The sequence below is a fragment of the Bombus pyrosoma genome, linkage group LG2, assembly GCF_014825855.1.
Source record: "Bombus pyrosoma isolate SC7728 linkage group LG2, ASM1482585v1, whole genome shotgun sequence".
Taxonomy (NCBI): domain Eukaryota; kingdom Metazoa; phylum Arthropoda; class Insecta; order Hymenoptera; family Apidae; genus Bombus; species Bombus pyrosoma.
Window position 1 is genome coordinate 15,410,788 of NC_057771.1, and position 16,226 is coordinate 15,427,013.

Below are 16,226 nucleotides of genomic sequence, written 5' to 3' on the forward strand. Positions count from 1 at the left end.
AGCATTTAAATACGAAAAGTATTTTTATAAATATATTTTACGAAATAATAAATAACCGATATTGACGGTCTTTATGCGTTTGTGCGTATAGCTTTGATAACAAATTTGATAATTCTTACAATTTTCAATAAACGTAGTTAGTAATGTAACAAGTGCGGCTTATACAACGTTTAATCATCGTTTATTGTTGACTATAATTAAATTTATTTAGTATGACTGTTATTCACAAATCAATATATAATTTCACAATTTATATTGTTTATTTAACGCATATCAATTAATAAGAGATAATAGCGGAGTAATAACTATTATAATTTTAATAAAATACAAAATTAACAAATTTTGATGAACGAAATACATATAAGAAAAGTGGCAATGAGTAAAGAATATAATATTAGTAATTGTACTAATTTATATAAATATCACATGTGTATGTTTAAATTAAGAACTTCTCACTTGAAATTGTACATACTTTTTGCAACACTGTAGCAAATATAAAATAAAAACAAAATACGTACAATATAAAAAAGACAAAGATGTGCATGTTAATTAAAATATACACTTTAATATGAATAACGAAATATATTCCAGTCGCATTCGTGAATATTAATTGTTACTGAATCTACATATTAACTACCATGTTTCATATAATGCCGTTTACGTATATGAAATATTTTTAACGTTGATAGAACGTTAAAAAAAAGTTACTTATTCACTTGATAAAACTTAATTTTGCAAATTTTAATGCGAAAAATGATAAATTTATAATATGATTGCGTTTATTAAATTATGACAAAATATCCCTTTTATATTGTTTTTCGATATACATCTTAGTGGAGATTAATAACAGTGGTTTTATCTTTTTACAGTATCGTATATAAATTATGGAAAAGCACTACCAAATTTAGCTTTTTCATTAAAAACTGGTCGTTTGGAAATATATTAACTTGTAACATCTTAAAACAATTTTGTATATTCAGAAACTGTCAAGCCATTTTAACATTTCGTTATTAAGAAGTAGTACCTGAACTTTTGTCTACAATACACCAGATTATAATGCTTCATCAATATTCAAATTCAAGTAAGATAGAATGGAGCTAAAAGTCCAGGGTATAAAAAGTCCCAAATTTAAGATCTTCGTATGACAAAGACTCGCATGAACGCTCGTGAGCGAATGGCGACTTTGCAGTCCCTCCCGCTAACGCTCGCTGTCTAAATAACATTATACGATATTCAACCGACTGTTTACGAACAGAGATTTAAAATTCGGGGCATTTTACCAATCGGACGTTTAGCCCCACTCTATTCTAAAATCTGAAGTAAATTCAGATTAACTTATCGAAAATTGATTTTGGAAAGATGTATGATGTTTTTAGTGTTGTGTAGTACAATGATTTCACTCAAGCAAGATGTAATCCTGCTGAGGAAATGCCAAAAGATCACGATAAAAAAGGAACTACTAAATCTTCCTTGTGTTCAACATTAACATCTTCTAATGCTGTCACAGCCTTATGGAGCATTTCTGTTATCTATAAATAAAAACATATATAAAAATTGATAAATATTTAAATAATAGGATATTATATTGCATATAATATATGTTTACCAGCTCATGATCTTCAGCATCAAGAGGTTCTGCTGCCAATATTTTTTCTGGGGCAGGAACATCTTTGAGTAAGCAAGATGTACTATCAGGTACTTTAATACCTCCAGCTTCTATACGTTTAGAATATGCACGTGATCTATCCATATATTCATGTTGTTCTAAGTTGTGTGAATCTAGTGCTCCAACATCTATTACATTACTGAAATTAAATATTTCAACATAATAAATTGATCCTTATTATGATATTCTACCAAATAACTATAAAAAAAGGCAACATAAACATAAGGACTAAGAAAGGCAGAAACAAACACTCACGCAGCTGTTTCATGTAAAATTCTATTTAATGCACTTTGTTCATCTGTTTTTTTGGGTGCTGAACTTGCATATTGGTTAACATAATCATCACTGAAAGAAAAAGAAATGAAAAAGCTTGAACAACTTTTATCTATATCATATATAAATATATATAAAAAAACACACCTGTGTACTCTAGGTATATTTGTGTTATTACTGACAGGATCTACCAACAAATGTGTCCTTTCATTTGCTTCCCCACTCTACAAAGATAAACAGATAAATTACATGTTTTAATTAATTTAAATTCTAGTCTTTGAATTTTATTTCAATTTTATAAATGTGAATCATATAAGAATATAATATACATTTTGACTATTTCAGTCTTATATGCGTAATCCGAATAAGTGAAATTGCGATAAAAGTTTATATGTATTCTTTAACGTATCTAATGTTATACAATAAATTGAGCTTTCAAAACATCCCACTTGACTAAAATAATCTAATTTATTACCTGCGGATCACTGTCTTCTTTGCAAAAACTGTAACAACATCCCATACTTATAAATGAATTGTTAACACTTTATAACCAGTGACGTATTGCTACAACGTATTATTTTTAATCTTCATTCCTGTATACAATCAAGTGAATCAGCTCTGGACGTGCCGATACTGCACTTCAATCACTGTCCAGAAATGCAATATACTGCGAGAAGAGTGACAACTAAAGTGATTTACTGAGATGGATTTATGACTAAAAGAAACTGGCCAATTATACAAAATGCAACGTGTGACAACCTTTTTAAACCAGATACGAAAACGCTAACAAAAAGGATATGGACATGCGAGATGCAACCTTCCTCTGGTGGGATTTATAACGTACTAAATCGAATAACATAACCTTAAATATTCACAAGATAACGAGTGTACGAATTTATCGTATTACGTTGTTGTCTAAATTATTATCCATCAAAATATCAGACTTATCTTTTTACTATATAATATCATATAAGTTCTATATACAGATTTATACATGTATGTCATTCAACAAAATAGTATACTAAAATAGAAAAGGAAATGATTTTTCAACTTTCTATATAAATAATACATATTCATTTCCAATTTTTTCTTAGACATTAATAAAAACTGTAGAATTATATTTTTCTAAATTAGTAATATAATGATAATACTATATATATCTTTAAATCTTATAAAATTGGTATTGTAACTGGTAACTGAATAGTATTAAGGAAATTTTAATTAAAAATACATCTACATCATGGCAAGTATCAAGGTGTGTTCATTTTTACATTTTAATTCATTGATATTTTGTATACATGTATTTAAATATAATAATATCTTTAATACGTAGTTTTATTTCCAGGAATTACCAGAATTAGAAGTCTTTAAAACAGTATTATTCCATTGTATGGTGATAATAGCCTTACCTGTATTTTCATTTTTTGCTAGCAAGATTTTTATTTTTGATGGTATGGAAGCAAACAATGCTATTAGAATGTTTAACCTTTTTACGTACATTTAAAAAATTATATTTTGTTGATGATACTTAATAAAATTATATATATATATATATATTAATTTAATATTTAGGGAAAATATTAAAGAACAAAATAGTTTAACATAAATATGAATAGTAAATAATTCTTGTTACTTGAGAATATTTTTTGCATATTTTTTAATCTAGTAGCCAATATTTTATACCTTTTATGTACAAACTTTATGAATTGGAATGTTACATATACATAAATTACTTAATACAGTACATCACAATATATACTTTTGATTATTACGTTAGTATATATCCATGATATACACATATTTACGAATATAATTTTGACATCGTATCAATATTTTAAACAAATTTTTATACATTTTAGGATTGTTGGGGCTCGATCAGGTGCCAAGCAACGTGTATTCAGCTGGAGTTGCGATCCTTGTCTTACACGTAGCTTTGGGCGCTTTTATATATCGTGCATACTTCGATGATCAATCGAAGACACAGACGAAACGAGATTAATCATTTTTTTTTGTATTTGAAACACATATGCGATTAAGTACACTTTTTTGATAACACATTTATTCGCGTATAATCATTGAAAAAAAACATGTTACATTGTATTGCGTTACATTCTGCAATTGCATACTTTTTTATTAATGTTTCGATATTTTTCTCCTATTCTTTTTGTTTAATGATGTGAAATTGCATGAAGGATGAATATAACTACTTGTACCAATTAATGAAACGTAATTATTAAATAAAAAGAAGCAGTGACATTCCCACACAATATTTGCATATTGTACAGCACAAACTTTACAATATACATATATCTATATGGAATATAATTCCATTACATATATTTTGCTTTTATATTTGAGAAACCTTGTAGTAGATTAGTTTATAATTTCTAGTGCCTCAATAAATCACACCAGAAGCATAAATTAATTGTAGTGCACTTTACGATCACAGTACTAGATCAGGGGCGAATTTATAATCCTTTGTAGTATTTAGGCTGATAATTTCGAAACAGCTACTTAAAAAGATACAAATACGAATTTTTAGAAAGGGGAATAAAATACAGAAGATTATTACAAAATTTCAGTACAAATCCGCCCCTAATAACACTGAATAGTAGTCATGTACTTTATTTCTACCTTTAAGGAAGAATAAATAACAAAATAAATCGTGATCAATATACAATGCAACATAATATACCACTGATTCCTTTTTAGTACCAATGAACAGTACCGTTGCAACAACTATAAAAAAAGATATTTATCAAATTAATTAGAACACAATTTGAAAGGCAAAATATTTTACTTTTATGAAAAACTATGAATTATGTACAATATACCTAACTATAATTTCATTTCTCGTTATTTCATGTCATCAAAGCTTTGACAATGTTGAAATATCATAAAATATACACGATTCAAGTTAGCAGCCCTTTTAAACATACAAAGCTGTAAGCAAATCCTAGAACAAGCTTAATAAACTTCTTTAATGAAATATTAATTTATTTAAGTATCTTAAATGCAACAAAAGTTTGTGTGACAGAATATTTTGCTGTCGGCCTGGGAAGTGTTGGAATGAATGCTTATTGTAATTAAATACATAAAATCGCCTGCGATATTAACTACTTCACAATTTAATTTAGTCATTAGCTCTAACTTAATACTTGTTCTATACATTATAGGACACAATGTATTAAATCTTACTGGCAATGAAATCAGGGATCTCTTTAGAGTATTCCACTGATAAAAATTTTGTTATGCTTTCATAAAAGCATATTAAAGTTTGAAGAATTTTGTAATTACATTACAAAAATAATACTCCTATAACGTCCTAAGAAATAAGAAAATTGTTACAAATATCGTGTACTTTTAACTTAATTGATTATTTTTCATAAACGAATACACTGGATACATATACACGTGTCAAAAAAGAAAATTTTTTATGCGTTTTTATCAATATAAAACGAAATTTAAAAATGTCAGCGCCTATCTTTATTTATTCCATGTTTACCTCTATTTTTAAAGAAATTTACTTGAATGAAATAATTTTATAATAATATATTAGTTAAATTAATTGAACGTAAAATATACATACAACTTTGTTTAAGTGATTTACAAAAAAAAATTCTTCAAATTTCAATATACTCAGATTAATGATAGTTGTTCTTAAATAGGTTAACTTATCAATAAATTGCAAACTTAGCAATAAATTGTGATGGGTAAAGAAAAGAAAAAACAAATCGCATCTGCTAACTAAGAACATATCAGGCGCTTTTGTGACATGATAAAAATGACTTGTGTAATGACATATTTTCGTTATTTTAATAATGGTAGATTTAATAATATTAAACACACATAAAATGGGATGACTGTTACTCAACATCCATTTTCTCTTCCTGGGGTTGTTGTTGATTGGTTTGAGAGTGAGCATCACCTTGACTATTTTGATTATTTTTTTGATGAGTTTCAGAAGCTTTGTCTTTAGGTTTCTCTTCTTTTGGTGGATCGACTTTAGGTTTTGGTTTATTTAAAATCGGTACTACAACACTATCCAGTGACTGTTAAAACACAAAGAAAATATGTAAAAGGCAATATGTATAAACGTATCAGTTATACATTAAATTAGATATATGCTTCAAATACCTGTTTCTCTGCTCGAATTTGAGCTACAGTAACTGGCGGTTGTTGTGTGCGAGGTGTACTGGCAAGAAGCATGCGTTTTTCTTCCAACCACGTCCATTTTTCTTGGACTGCTTTTTCAACCTTCTTTACCTCTTCTTCTGTTAGGTGGGAATATTTATCATCCTTTCCATTGGATGATCTAATGAGATCTATCCCTTTTTTAGCAAGTTGCAAAGCTCCTGCTAATTCATCAAGAGCGTAGCCTCTGCCTTCAAATTCCATTCGTCTTTCTTTAATTGGTTCACCTTGTGACTAACAATAAACATACAATTTTCAATTTTGAAACGAAAATGTTTATTTGGTATCTAATACAAAGTATAAATGTAACTTACCTTAAGGCGTGTTAACCGTTCTGAATAAACTTGTCGCTGGCAATCTTCACCTTCTTCGTACAACCAATTTTCAGTTTCATCTAATGTACAATAAAGTGTTTCTTTGTCATCTTCCGTAATAAATGTGGACAACTGATCCTCCTCCGACAGCTTAGCACGTAAATCGTAAACATATTCTTCTAATGCGTTACGGGCATCAACACGTTCCTTTTCTTGTTTATCTTCAGCGATCATCTTGGACTTAGATGTAAAAATATATATTAATATAGAATATACGAATTATAAAAAATGTAACATTTAAATAAACGTAATAAACATAATTTACCTCTTTTTCCAATGCAGCATCTAAATCACGCTGAGAAAGTCCGTATTCACACATATCCACCGGTAAATCAATGGTACGAATAGGAACTTTCTTTTTACCCTTACTTTCGTCATTTTTATCGTCGCCCTGAAAAATAATAAGATATTCAAATGAAATATTTTTATCTATCTATACATATCTATAATAAAATTTATATTAAAATTTATTTTTTTATTATTATAAATACTAACTAAAGAAATACATATAAAACATTCTATGTTAATTCTTAAGAATATTAAAAATGATTCCTTATTCTTAATGCAATAATTCGTAATCACACACAATAGATAAAATAAACATAATAATGTCATAATAAAACTGAAACATTTTAAACCAAGGCACACAAACTGGAAGTCAGGTGATGATAGAAATGAGTAGAGGATAAAGAGGGGCATTATACTTATGCGAGCAGTTTTCAATTCGTCTTACTTTAACTTCAAGATATATTATGTAGTTATATAGAGAAGAATATTTACATAAAATATGCGAATCGAAAACCGAACCGCATTGCCTGCCTTCACAATTTTAGCACATTGATAGCTATTGCATTATAAAAAGTTACTGTCTCTTTTCCTTCTGCGACCCAGTAGAAAAGTAACTGAGCAAAGACAGACAGCACGGCGTGACACAGCTGTATCTTGGACCCATATGCATCATAACATTTTGCACCAGATTATAATATGCATATGTTTATATTGATAATCGTTTTCAAATTAAATTCTGACTGCGTTATTTTCTCTTATACGTTGCTATTATTAACCGAGTTTGCAGAAGAAATCGACACAGACTTAAAACCTTTGAGTATAACTAAATATCATGCACTAAAGAAACTACAATATGTAGGAAACTTCTAAGTCATAAATAATTTATATTAGATATACACGAATCAATAGAATTTGATTAATTTATCAATGTATTTGAAATATTAAATAAGTATAGAGATACATCACAAGCAATTACATTGCAGACGAACCTAATATTTTCAGATTTTATTTCTTTTAAAATGATAAAATGTGCTTAAGAAAATGTTTTTTTGAGACAGTGAATAGTAACATATATAATACGTAGCACGCGATTCTCATATCATGCAGGACATTTCATTTTATGATTGCAATGATCTTATAACAAGTAATTGACGATGCTGACGTGATGAAAGAAATAAAAGTCTTATGCCACTTTTACACGCGATAAGCTATTCGCGTAACCATTGATGACTTATAATAATAGAACAACCTAAGCAAAAGTCATAAATTATTGCACATGTTTCAGTTAACATATGGGTCCAAGTAATGATAGTGTGTCGCGTACCGAGCTGAGCCAAGAGAGAATCCTGGAGGAGTAGGAAGGGGCAGAACCCCCCGCACCTCTTCCACCATCATCAGCATCTGAGTTCCGTCGCGTTTTATCCATGCTCACCTAAACCACAATAAACTCACATAGTCATGCATCAGACATTCAAAGCATGAATACTGTTCTTCTACAAAAGTGTATTCCAAAGAATGAATTTAATGAGTTTTCATTTAATTTACACTTCGTTGTAATATAATCGTTATTTATGCAATAAACCTTTTTTTTAAGTATTATTATTTTATTGGATATACCATTATTATTTAGCTCAACAAACAGTTAGATAAACCTAACCCTAAGTTAATATAATTTTATGAATGCATTACAAAGTAAATGTTATACTAAATGTTAATATTATTACACATAAGTTGATAAAAAACGACCTTGAATACATATAATTTGAATGAAAGGTGAAGTAACAATGAATATACATACTTCAGGTGCTGGTGGTTCATTTGCCTGTGCTTCTTGATCAGATTTATCTTTCCTGTCTTGCTGCTGATCAACGTCCATGTTATTTTGCTGTTGCTGCTGTTGCTGTTTCTCTTCTTCTTCTTTTTCTTGTTGTGTGAGTTCACGTTTCTCGATCAATGAAGCCGAAACAATAGTAAGAATTCCATTCAAGTTTATCCTTACTTTTACCTTTACTTTTGACAATTCACCTTCTGGCGTTGGCTTTACATTCTTTATTGTGTATGTACCTGTAAAAATGTTGTTTATATAGTAAGGTATACTATTAAGTAATAAGAAAAAATTATTAAATAATAAAAAGAATTAAATGCTTACCAACATGAGTTCGAGGATATGATGCTAATGGCATAGTATAACTTGCAGTGAGTGTAAATGGATTTGATCGATAAAATGTCAACGTTTTCGAGAATGGTACAGAATGATTGTGTCCAAAGATCTCCATTTCACTAAAATAATAGCACAAAAATCAGAAAAATGTGTCCTTATTTAAATATGCTTAATATTATACATAAAATGCGAATATTAATGTACCCGTCTTCCCCTTGAGTAGGATCCCACGTTAATTTCAAGGGATACGGTTGAATATCAGTTACCGAGAAGTCACGAACTCTAACAGCGGGACTCAACATCGCACACTGAAGTGCGCATCCTCGTGAAACCGCCTCATCTTGATTTAATGTCATAGATACAGTACGACCAAACACTTCTTCAACCAACCGTTTGATAGCAGGAACACGACTAGAACCACCCGCTAATTCAACTGAATGAATGTCTTCTAACTTTAATTCTACAAAAGGTATTACAGATTAATATATAATTAATGGAAAATATATTTTATGTAAAATTAAACTACATGTGTAACAACATTAAATGCAAAATATAACATACTAGAATCTTCAAGGCATCGACGTAAAGTCGATTCAACGCGTTTAAATAAGTGTGCACACATTGCTTCCATATCTGCTCGTTTCATTTCACCATGAACATCTTTTTCATCCATAAAACATTCAATATTAAGAGGAAGCATCGTTGAATTGGCTGACATTTGTTTTTTCAATTTCTCTACTTCTGCTAGTAGTCTTATATATGCACGTGGATTGTTATGCGGATCAATATTATAACGTGATTGAAATTCCTTACAAAAATGTTCTGCTAAAATAGAATCTATATTCCTTCCACCCAATTGACTATCAAAAGTACTAGCTATCATCTAGAAATAAAGTATAACATTTATATATATGTAGGATTATTTCATATTAATTTTATTGCTTTTGCAATTATATAACTATTACTACCAGTTAAGATAATTACTACTAAGATAAATAAACTCATTACATACCTTTAGTTTTCCTTTGTGGAATGCACAAATGCTTACTTGTAAGCTTGCATAGCCACAATCAACAAAGACTACATTTCTCGGAGGTGCATCAGGTGCTGGTAAATCTTGTTTATAGATGCCATAGCACAAAGCAGTAGCTGTTGTTTCATTAAATAATCTAAGAACATTTAAACCAGCAATTCGTGCAGCATCAAGCAATGCCTGACGTTCAGCTTGTGTGTAATATGATGGAACAGAAATAACGCAGTCATTAACAACAGTTTGAAGAGCAGTTTCAGATATATCTTTTAATTTTGTAAATAACATTGCAGTTATTTGCTCAGGTGAGAAAATGTGTTCTTCTCCTAAATATTGTACCTAAAATGTAGAAATAAGTATAAATATCTTTGTTTTGTACTTGTTACATAATTACTTTTATCATTATAGTTTTTATTGTACAAATTATATATGATATGATTCATCATGTTTTAACTGCTCTAAAGAGATATAAATAAGATATGAGTCCCTATAAATGTGAGAAATCTGGCACAATGCCCAGATTGAATCTAAGTAACATCTAATATCACATTAAATAATTACAAAAAATCATATTATTTTCCCATAACATTTTGACATGTTAATACAATAATTATTATAATTTTATAAAATAGCTATATATGTTATAAAATATTAATAATATAACTATAAATCATTAAATTTTATTGCTGAGATATAATAGAAAAGATATAATTCCATATCTAAAAACAACTTACATGTATACCAATACTTCCATCTGACTGATGAGTTACCTTAAAAGGTAATGTCTGAAGCTCTCTTTGTACCTGTGGGTCATTATATTTTCTACCCAATAATCTTTTAAATCCATGAATGGTATTTTTCATATTGGTCACCATCTGATTCTTAGCAGCTACACCAAGAATTCGATTTTTTCCACTAAATGCTACACATGATCTAAAATCAATATTTATATAAATACAAATTTCATATACCACATCATGCATAAAATTCACATTATATTGAACAAGCATGTGTACGTCAATATTCTACATAATTTCTAGAATAATCTAATCATCTAATCATCTCATCATCCACTTTTCCTACCGAGGTATATATATGTTAAAGAACACAAAAATTTCAAATTTTCAATTTATTAATTCTCTCAGTAAAAAATCTAATAAAATATTATAGATTATAAAATTATGAAGGAAGAAATTAATAATAAAACACCTTACATGCATGAAACTTACATGCATGAAAAATATCAATTTTTTTATTTTAAAAATGTAAATTTTAATAACATGACATTTATATAAGAATAGAATTAATAAAAATAAATTATATTTAATGTTTTAACAATTAATAATGAAAATATTAAATTATTACACACACTTTAGTATCTTTATTTTTACAAATATTTTTTTTATATTTTAAGCATTTTATTAATTTTAGATAAAAAATATAACAAATATCATAACAATTTATTTACGTAATAATACGATTATCAAATATTATCGATCTACAAACGAGTAATACATATAAATTTGTTACGTTCAGATATAAATTTCGATAACTCAAACGTAAAAAAATAACAATTCGTATATATTTTGTACACAAAGACTGGGAAAGTAATAGTAGTAGTAAGTAGTAACGTCACGTCTTATTCGTTACATTTATTCTGACTTAAATCGATTGTTGATTCGGTTTTACATGACTACGCCAAATTCAAATAAAGAAAAAATAGCTCGTGGACCATAACTACGTTATGGACTTTTTTGTACTTCTTAGTCATGTGAAAGTAAGCGGGTATGCTTAAATAGATAAAACGATTTGAACATAAATGGCAATGATCGAATACTGCATCATCTACTTTACATACTACTTGTACAGAAATGAATTATGTATTACTACTTTTAAATTGTTCTACTATTTTTACGTAAAATTTTCACGTAAATCAGTGAAACAAGAGAAATACTTGGAGCTACCGGGTGAGCACCGGTATCTTTCTGCAAAAGAGAAAAAATTAGGTATCGATTATTATAATAAAAGAAACTTACGGTGTATTTCGAAGACTGTAATCATTAGCTATAGTTTCAATGCCTCCTGCCCGTGCTACAGCCACATAACAGCTTTCGTTACCAAAGTCAATTCCGATCACGGACATAGCAGCCATGGCTGAGACTGGGTACGACGTTTTCTTTACGACACTGAATAATACTATCTTGCGTAAATCAAAGATTAAACGTTGATCCTGGACAAGGATAGTCGAGTGATTGATAGTCGTTTAGATTTCACGTTAATAATTATCGTATACGGTGGATAAATCCTCGCTCTACACTCACGCAATAGTCTGAATGAAATGCTCTCCGCACGGTAACTGTGATTACTTCTTTCTGCTAACTTCTGCTGAAAATTCACCAATCATGGCGCTGCGGTATACGATTCCTATTGGTCAGTCGGCTGCTCTGGAACATTCTGGAATTATGCGCCATTGGAATTTTCCTCTTAGACATCGTCAGTTTCATTTCTCGAAGGATCGAAAATAATGGATCGATATACTACACTATTTTGCTGCAAATTACCATGTCTATATACGAATAATCGATTAGAAGAAATTATGCTATTGCATTTCCTTTTTCCCCGCGTATCGTTTCTCGCAGATTTTGAATTTATATATAGCAAATTTTGCGCACGAGTATGATTGGTTTGCACCACAGTATGCCTGTTGTGAAACAAATTTTGAATTACTGTAATTGAATATATTAACCAACGTCATTTTACAAATTTTTACACTGTTACAATTTTTTAATTATAGTAAGGTTATATGTGGAATTAATGAGTAATATATATATATATTACAAAAATATATATATATATATATACATATATTACAATTATTACTATTGCATAGAATTATAATTGTAAACATTATATATATATATGTTATATTTTATATGCGTATATATATGCAAACTGTATGATACGTTCTAATAAAATTACTTATGTCGACTATATTTACGTATATAATCAAAAGAAAAAGTTGCTTCCTTAAGTATGTATATATTATATTATACGTCAGTCCAATTTTATAAAATGTTGCATGATACGTCGCGCTTGTATACAAGAGCGTGATTTAAAGCAGTCTCGAAATAAAGCGGTCAAAAACGTAAATATAGTGCGATTTGTATTACTGCATTATTATATGAATTATTGGCAATTATTCAATGAATTCATATATCGATATACTAGTAATAAGTAGTAGATATAATCGTGTAATATAAAAATCATACGGTCTAAACGCATAAGTACATGATATCCACATTTGTAAAATGTCGCGTCTGTGTAATTTACGATTTTGTTCAATTATAAAAAGGAATAAAAATTCAACTACTTTGATGAATAAAGGAAATTTATGGACAGCAAATGAAATAAAAAGTGTGTTCTATCAAAATGGTAAAGGTTATGCCCAATTCTATTGGAAACTTCAAGAACATATGTATCCATCATATAAATTTTTGGATATACTTAAATCGAAGGAAATTCGTCCTTTATTAAGAAGAATGAAAGTCTTACGAAATAAACATGACATTAATGATGAAAAAAAAAATTTCAGAAATTTGGGATTTATACTAGGTGGTATTGGCATAACCATAGCTCTTTGCGAAGCCAAAAATCACAGAGGTATATATTATTAAAGAAGATATGTATTTGTATATGTGATTACATGGAATAAATATCCAATTATTATCAATATTTTTTAATAGATAAACAGTTTTTTCTGGCTGCAAAATATGGCAATATTCGAGAGTTAACAAATGTGAGTATAAACAGATATTTCATTATAGTATGAATTACCAAAAATTGTTGGTTTGTAGATTATAAAAGAAGGTATTGATGTAAATATGCGCCATCCATTAGGTTGGACAGCATTGCATCTTGCTGCTATTAATGCAAAACCAGAAGTTGTGAAACTTTTATTAAAACACGGAGCAGATGTTAATGTTCAAGATGAATTCATTAATGTTTATGGAACTGCTATAGAAAAAGGATTACATACTTTGGATGGTACAAGATTGAAACAAATTACAATAATTAAATAAAAATGGAATACTTGTATATATTATTTATATTTTATAAGATATTGCATAAATTTTCAAATTTTCAGTGCTCATGATAAGGGAGGAAGAATTTTGTGATCATTTGAATAGTAGGGCCACTTTCAAAGGTTTTACAGCATTACATTATGCTGTTTTAGCAGACTCTAAGTCTTGTGTACAAGCATTATTAGAAGCAGGAGCTGATCCAACAATGAAAAATGAATCAGGACATAGAGCAGTAGAATATGCTAAAGATGGAGAACTCAAAGAAATGCTTATAAAACGTGCGATAAAATATGATGAAATAATGAAGGAAAAAGTACATATGATTAAAATCAAGCTTTGATTTTTATGTAGTACTATTTTTGATCCATTTTTTTACCTGATATTGTAAACAGGAATTAGAAGAACGTCGTAGATTTCCACTAGAGCAACGTTTGAGACAGTATATTGTTGGACAAACTGGAGCAATATCTATTGTTGCATCTAGTAAGATTTATTTTATATGCTTAATAATTTATATATAAACATAAGGCGTATATAATACTTTTTGTAATACTCTGTGTAATTGCAGCTATTAGAAGGAAAGAGAATGGATGGATAGATGAAAAACATCCCTTAGTATTTCTTTTCTTAGGTTCTTCAGGAATTGGAAAAACTGAATTGGCTAAACAATTAGCTGCTTATATACATAAAAATAAACAGGAAGGATTTATTCGATTGGATATGTCAGAGTATCAAGAAAAACATGAAGTTGCTAAACTGATTGGTGCACCACCAGGGTAAATTTTATTCCTATTTATCACGCTATATGTATGTTTCAGATATTATAAATATAACCTACCAGTTATTTTTCTTTTTTATTGTATCGATTAGATATGTTGGCCATGATGATGGTGGACAATTAACAAAACTATTAAGGAAATGTCCAAATGCTGTTGTATTATTTGATGAGGTTGATAAAGCACACCCTGATGTACTGACTGTTTTGTTACAATTGTTTGATGAAGTATGATTACTTTTGTGTGTTTTGTTGAATATGTGATATTAAAATATTATATCAAAATGAAAATCTAAATATTTGTTTAGGGAAGACTCACTGATGGTAAAGGTAAAACAATCGAGTGCAAAAATGCAATTTTTATAATGACATCAAATTTGGCAAGCGAAGTAATCGCTGATCACGCGGTACACCTTAGAGAAGAAGCTCAACGTGTAATGGAGCAAAAACTGGATAAGAATGTTGATACAGAGGAGGATCCAGAACACATTGAAATATCTCGTAAATTTAAAGACGAAGTAGTATGTATTAATTTTTTTAAAATATCTTTTTAACATTTTTAGAACGAATTTAAAAAAAAAATGTCCTTTTTACAGGTGAGGCCGATATTAAAGTCACACTTTGGTAGAGACGAGTTTTTGGGTAGAATAAATGAAATCGTATACTTTTTACCATTTTCTCAATCTGAACTTATATCGTTAGTTGTAAAAGAATTGGAAACTTGGGCAGATCGTGCGAAGAAAAGGCATAAAATAGAATTGAAGTGGAATAGAGAAGTTTTGTCACTTTTAGCTGAAGGATACGACACTCATTACGGAGCACGCTCTATTAAGTACGAGATTGAAAGACGGGTTGTTAACCAATTAGCTGCTGCTCATGAACGAGGTCAATTAGGTACGTAAATTATTACTAATATCTAAAAACAATTTTTTCAAACTTTAATGAAATATTGTTTTTTTTTTATAGAAAAAGGATGTTGCGTATTACTTAAAGTCAAATGGTATAAAAATGGTGCAAATATAGCGTTATCAATACGACGCAAAGGTGCAAAAGATTTTGTCGACCTTTCTACAGAGAATTTAACAACAAATGTAAATTCGGCATTTTAATACCATAAAAGATTATTGCAGGTGTATAATTTCAACAACTGTAGAAAATGTATTATAGCTTGATCTCATAGTGCGTATAAATAAAAAAATTTGGGATGTTTTGTATTATTTATTGTAGAGATGAAACAATGTTTGTAATAATAATATATGTTTAATAATGCGCGATAATTTTGAGATCCATAACAAGACAAAATGTAAATAAAAATTATAAAATCCATCATATGCATACAAATTTTTACAATTTCTTTCTATTACACCCCACACATCGTTTCTA

General features: G+C 28.9%; 4 protein-coding genes across 6 annotated transcripts; 2 read left to right on the forward strand and 2 right to left on the reverse strand.

The window, feature by feature from the left end:
- Positions 1 to 19: 19 nt before the first annotated feature.
- Positions 20 to 3,026, reverse strand: LOC122577753 (ragulator complex protein LAMTOR1). The gene is made up of 5 exons (XM_043749293.1): positions 2,415 to 3,026; positions 2,087 to 2,163; positions 1,922 to 2,011; positions 1,607 to 1,805; positions 20 to 1,529 (listed from the first exon to the last, which is right to left on the reverse strand). The coding sequence occupies exons 1-5, from the start codon at positions 2,457 to 2,459 to the stop codon at positions 1,440 to 1,442; spliced, it is 501 nt and encodes a 166-aa protein (XP_043605228.1). The 5' UTR covers positions 2,460 to 3,026; the 3' UTR covers positions 20 to 1,439.
- LOC122577755 (vacuolar ATPase assembly integral membrane protein VMA21 homolog) lies at positions 2,628 to 4,159 on the forward strand. Of its 2 annotated transcripts, XM_043749296.1 has the most exons (3): positions 3,034 to 3,194; positions 3,285 to 3,390; positions 3,799 to 4,159. In XM_043749296.1, exons 1-3 carry the CDS (start codon positions 3,180 to 3,182, stop codon positions 3,936 to 3,938), a joined length of 261 nt encoding a protein of 86 aa, XP_043605231.1. In that variant the 5' UTR covers positions 3,034 to 3,179; the 3' UTR covers positions 3,939 to 4,159. The 2 variants fall into 2 exon arrangements, with proteins under 2 accessions (XP_043605233.1, XP_043605231.1); XM_043749298.1 differs by lacking the exons at positions 3,034 to 3,194; positions 3,285 to 3,390 and adding an exon at positions 2,628 to 2,765.
- Positions 3,972 to 12,456, reverse strand: LOC122577747 (97 kDa heat shock protein). 2 transcript variants are annotated; one of them, XM_043749278.1, is made up of 13 exons: positions 12,308 to 12,456; positions 12,023 to 12,216; positions 10,721 to 10,919; positions 9,969 to 10,325; positions 9,518 to 9,839; positions 9,161 to 9,416; positions 8,945 to 9,075; positions 8,594 to 8,859; positions 8,120 to 8,227; positions 6,773 to 6,898; positions 6,448 to 6,687; positions 6,077 to 6,367; positions 3,972 to 5,991 (listed from the first exon to the last, which is right to left on the reverse strand). In XM_043749278.1, the coding sequence occupies exons 2-13, from the start codon at positions 12,136 to 12,138 to the stop codon at positions 5,806 to 5,808; spliced, it is 2,598 nt and encodes an 865-aa protein (XP_043605213.1). In that variant the 5' UTR covers positions 12,139 to 12,216; positions 12,308 to 12,456; the 3' UTR covers positions 3,972 to 5,805. The 2 variants fall into 2 exon arrangements, with proteins under 2 accessions (XP_043605213.1, XP_043605215.1); XM_043749280.1 differs by lacking the exon at positions 8,120 to 8,227 and having other exon boundaries at positions 12,023 to 12,361.
- A 559-nt stretch (positions 12,457 to 13,015) lies between these two features.
- LOC122577748 (caseinolytic peptidase B protein homolog) lies at positions 13,016 to 16,180 on the forward strand. The gene is made up of 10 exons (XM_043749281.1): positions 13,016 to 13,646; positions 13,730 to 13,782; positions 13,841 to 14,030; positions 14,131 to 14,381; positions 14,461 to 14,551; positions 14,637 to 14,844; positions 14,939 to 15,071; positions 15,152 to 15,364; positions 15,440 to 15,737; positions 15,810 to 16,180. The coding sequence occupies exons 1-10, from the start codon at positions 13,295 to 13,297 to the stop codon at positions 15,950 to 15,952; spliced, it is 1,932 nt and encodes a 643-aa protein (XP_043605216.1). The 5' UTR covers positions 13,016 to 13,294; the 3' UTR covers positions 15,953 to 16,180.
- The last annotated feature ends 46 nt before the right edge of the window (positions 16,181 to 16,226 follow it).